At 38.8% G+C, this 4577-nt stretch overlaps 1 protein-coding gene across 1 annotated transcript; it reads right to left on the bottom strand.

The window, feature by feature from the left end:
* Nucleotides 1–2252: 2252 nt before the first annotated feature.
* htr1fa (5-hydroxytryptamine (serotonin) receptor 1Fa) lies at nucleotides 2253–3332 on the bottom strand. The gene has a single exon (XM_073845007.1). The coding sequence runs from the start codon at nucleotides 3330–3332 to the stop codon at nucleotides 2253–2255; it is 1080 nt and encodes a 359-aa protein (XP_073701108.1).
* Between the last annotated feature and the right edge of the window lie 1245 nt (nucleotides 3333–4577).

Below are 4577 nucleotides of genomic sequence, written 5' to 3' on the forward strand. Positions count from 1 at the left end.
ATTTATGAGATGTTTCCTCACCAAATGCAGAATTTTCAGTTATTTATGAGACAATGTTTACCCACCAAACATGGAATTTTTCATTATATATGAGATGTTTCCTCACCAAACACTGAATTTTCCATTATTTGAGACAATGCTTCCCCGCTAAACAAGGAGTTAACCGTTATTTATGAAACGCTTCCCAGCCAAACATGGAATTTTCTGTAATTTATGAGACGTTTCCCCAGAAAACATGGAATTTTTCATTATTTATGAGACGTTTCCCCAGAAAGCACAACATTTTACCATTATTTGAGACAACGCTTCCTCGCCAAACCCAGAATTTTCTATTTTTAATTGGACTTTTCCCCACCAAACGCCGGAATTTTCTGTTATTTATGAGACAGTGTTTCCCCACCAAACACTGAATTTTCCATTTTTTATGAGACATTGTTTTTCTGCCAAACACTGAATTTTCCATTTTTATGGGACATTTCCCCACCAAACATGGAATTTTACAGTATTTGAAGCAATGCTTCCCTGCCAAACACGGAATTTTCCATTTTTAATGGGACGTTTCCCCGCCAAACACTGAATTTTCCATTATTTATAAGACAATGTTTCCCTACTAAACAGGGAATTTTACATTATTAGAAACAACGCTTTCCTGCCAAACAAGGAATTAACCGTTATTTATGAGATGTTTCCTCACCAAACACTGAATTTTCCATTATTTGAGACAATGCTTCCCCGCTAAACAAGGAGTTAACCGTTATTTATGAAACGCTTCCCAGCCAAACATGGAATTTTCTGTAATTTATGAGACATTTCCCCAGAAAACATGGAATTTTTCATTATTTATGAGACGTTTCCCCAGAAAGCACAACATTTTACCATTATTTGAGACAACGCTTCCTCGCCAAACCCAGAATTTTCTATTTTTAATTGGACTTTTCCCCACCAAACGCCGGAATTTTCTGTTATTTATGAGACAGTGTTTCCCCACCAAACATGGAATTTGACAATATTTAAAGCAACGCTTCCTCGCTAAACATGGAATTTTCCATTGTTTATGAGACAATGCTTACCCGCCAAACAAGGATTTTTCAGTTATGGAACAATGCTTCCCGGCCAAACACAGAATTTTCCGTTATTTGAGACAATGCTTCCCCACCAAACATGGAATTTTCCGATATTTACGAGACACTTCCCCCAGAAAACACAGAATTTTACCATTATTTGAGACAACACTTCCCCGCCAAACAAGGAATTTTTTATTATTTATGAGATGCTTCCCCGCCAAACAAGGAATTTTTTATTATTTATGAGATGCTTCCCCGCCAAACAAGGAATTTTCCATTGTTTATGAGACGCTTCCCCACCAAACATGGAATTTTCCATTATTTGAGAGACGTTTCCCACCAAACACTGCATTTTCCATTATTAGAGACAATGCTTACCTGCCAAACAAGGAATTATCAGTTATTTATGAAACAATGCTTCCTGGCCAAACACAGAATTTTCTGTTATTTGAGACAATGCTTCCCCACCAAACACGGAATTTTCCATTATTTATGAGAAAGCGTTTCCCCACCAAACACAGAATTCCACATTCCACAGAGTTTCCACATTTTCACTGTCACTGTTATTTTTTTCCATTATTTATAAGATGTTTCCCTGGAAAACAGAAATTTCCGTTATTTATGAGACAGTGCTTCCCTGCCAAACAAGGAATTTTCTGTTATTTATGAGACAATGCTTCCCAGCCAAACATGGAATTTTCTGTTATTTATGAGATGTTTCCCCACCAAACACTGAATTCTCTATTTTTTTTTATAGGACGTTTCACCATCAAACACAGAATTTTCTGTTATTTATGAGACAATGTTTCCCCACCAAACAGAATTTTAAAGTATTTGAAACAACGCTTCCTCGCTAAACGTGGAATTTCCCATTATTTAAGACAACGCTTCCCTGTGTTTTTGTATTAAAAAACGTGTGCATGTTATGTCTATGCAGGGTCAGAAATCTCCCAGATTTCATCAAATATATCTTAATTTGTGTTCCGAACATGAACAAAGGTCTTCTGTGTTTGGAACGGCATAAAGGTGAGTAATTCATGACAGAATATTTATTTTTGGGTGAACTAACCCTTTAATCTACTTGTCTCAACTGCAAAACTTTAATTTAAAAGACTAAATGTAACTTTAAGCATTGTATTTTTTGAGTGTAATAGTTTCAAATGACATGATACAATCCCTTCATTGACATTAGAGATAATTCTTGCACTTGATTAACTTCTGAAAAGCCCTTTTAAAATCCTCATTAAAGATGGTGTAAATCAGCGGGTTGATGAGAGAGTTCAGATAGCCCAGCCAAGTCAAAAAATTGATCATCTCAGGAGAGAGACCGCAGGATTCACAGATGTTAAAAATCACCTCATGTATGAAGAACGGCAGCCAGCAGATGACAAAAGCCCCTAGAATGAGTCCCAGAGTGGTGGCTGCCTTCCGTTCACGTGTGCTGGAGATGCGATTTTTCCTGACAGACTGCCGTCTGCGAGACTGAGACTTTGGGCTTTTTACAGTGATGCGTGCTCTGTCACCTTCGGTGGAGGGTTCAGACACCGATTTCTCCGGAGGACTCAGGGTGTCCGGAGATGTCGGCTCTCTGTCGCTGCACTTGGGAATCATGTGTCCATTCATTTCCGACTTGTTCAGGCAGCTGGCTCTTCTGTTGTAAAGAGTCTTGGCTGCTCGGTAGATCTTGTAGTAGAGAATGAGAATGAGTATTAACGGGATGTAAAAAGCCCCGAAAGTGGAGTAAAGCGCAGAGCCGATGTTTTCATGCTTAATGATGCAATCATTTTTTTGGTGGCCTCTCAGTAGCATTGGCGGCAGAGAGACGACTATTGAGAGGAGCCACACCACGGTGATCATGATGGCGGCCTGTTGAGATGTCCTCTTTCTCGAATACTCCACGGCGTCCGTAATGGCGCGGTAACGGTCCACAGCGATCGCCGCTAGGTGTAGAATGGAGCACGTGCAGCAGGTTATGTCCACAATTAACCAGATGTTGCACATGACTTCACCCATGACCCACGTGTGCATCACAATGTAGACAATGCTGAAGGGCATGACTAATACAGCTACCAAAAGGTCGGTCACGGCCAGTGAGCAGATGAGATAGTTTGCGGGATGGTGCAGCTTGCGTGTGACGATGATGGCTGTAATGACCAAGCAGTTCATGGCCGTCGTCAGTACGGCAAGAAACGAAAGCGTGAGTGAAAGGAAAATCACATTCCAAGTGTTTGTGATTGACCCGTCTGCAGATGTTTCGTTTGAATCCATGCCTAGGATAGAATAGGACAAGCAGAATCACTAAGATGGGACAAAATATCTGCTGATGTGTTCACATGGGGCCAGCTGTGTGTAAGATACATTGTAGTGTAGTTGTGGCATATACAAGTGTGCCTTACTAAACATTTCAGCATTAAACTAAGCATTAAACCTGGAGTAAATTGGTTTATTTTAATAAGTTTATGTTATACTTGACAGACCGTAAAGAGATACTTTACCCCGAAAATGAAAAATCCTGGTATTAATTACTCACCCTCATGTTGTTCCAAACCCGTAAGACCTGTGTTCAACTTCGGAACACAAATTAAGAGATTTTTGATGAAATCCGAGATTGGACAGCAAGGCCCAGAAAGGTAGTAAGGACATTGTTAAAATAGTCCATGTGACATCAGTGGTTCAACTATGAGAATATGGTAAAGCTAAGGTCACACAGAGGAAAGGAATAGCTGAATAAAGTCGTTATTTTGGGGTTTTTTGCACACAAAAGCATTCTCGTAGCTTCATAAAATTACAGTTGTACCACTGATGTTACATGGACTATTTTGTCAAAGTTTTTGGTATCCTTCTGGGCCTTACTGATTATGGAAGGTCAGAGAGCTCTCGGATTTCATTAAAAATATCGTAATTTCTGTTCTGAAGATGAATGACGGTTTTACGGGTTTGGAACGACATGAGAATGAGCAATTAATTACAGAATTTTCCTATTTGGGTAACTCTCCCTTCAATTCTGACACTACCGTTCAACAGGTTGGGGTTGGTAAAACTTCTCTATATTTTTTAAAGAAGCCTCTTATAATTCATTCACAGTCTCTTTCACAGGCTTCATTTATTTAATCAAAAATACATTTAAAGTCACAATATTGTGAAATATTATTTCAATTTAAAGGGGTCATCGGATGCCCATTTTCCACAAGTTCATATGATTCTTTAGGGTCTTAATGAAAAGTCTCCAATATACTTTGATTAAAAATTCTCAATAGTAGTGTAAAAAAAAACACCCTTTTACCTTGTCAAAATCAGCTCTGCAAAATATCAGCTCATTTTATCACATGGGCCCTTTAAATGGGATTGTTTACTTTAGCTGCGTTTAGCTGCAATTAGCCGCATTTATCGGCAAAACTTGCCAACAAGCACATTATTAAGAAAGGCCATTAGCAAAGATGCATAAAAAATGATTCATGATGAATGATTCACACGAACATAGATGCATATGTAGATCGGGATTGGCACTTTCCA

The sequence above is a fragment of the Garra rufa genome, chromosome 8 (assembly GCF_049309525.1).
Source record: "Garra rufa chromosome 8, GarRuf1.0, whole genome shotgun sequence".
Classification (NCBI taxonomy): Eukaryota; Metazoa; Chordata; class Actinopteri; order Cypriniformes; family Cyprinidae; genus Garra; species Garra rufa.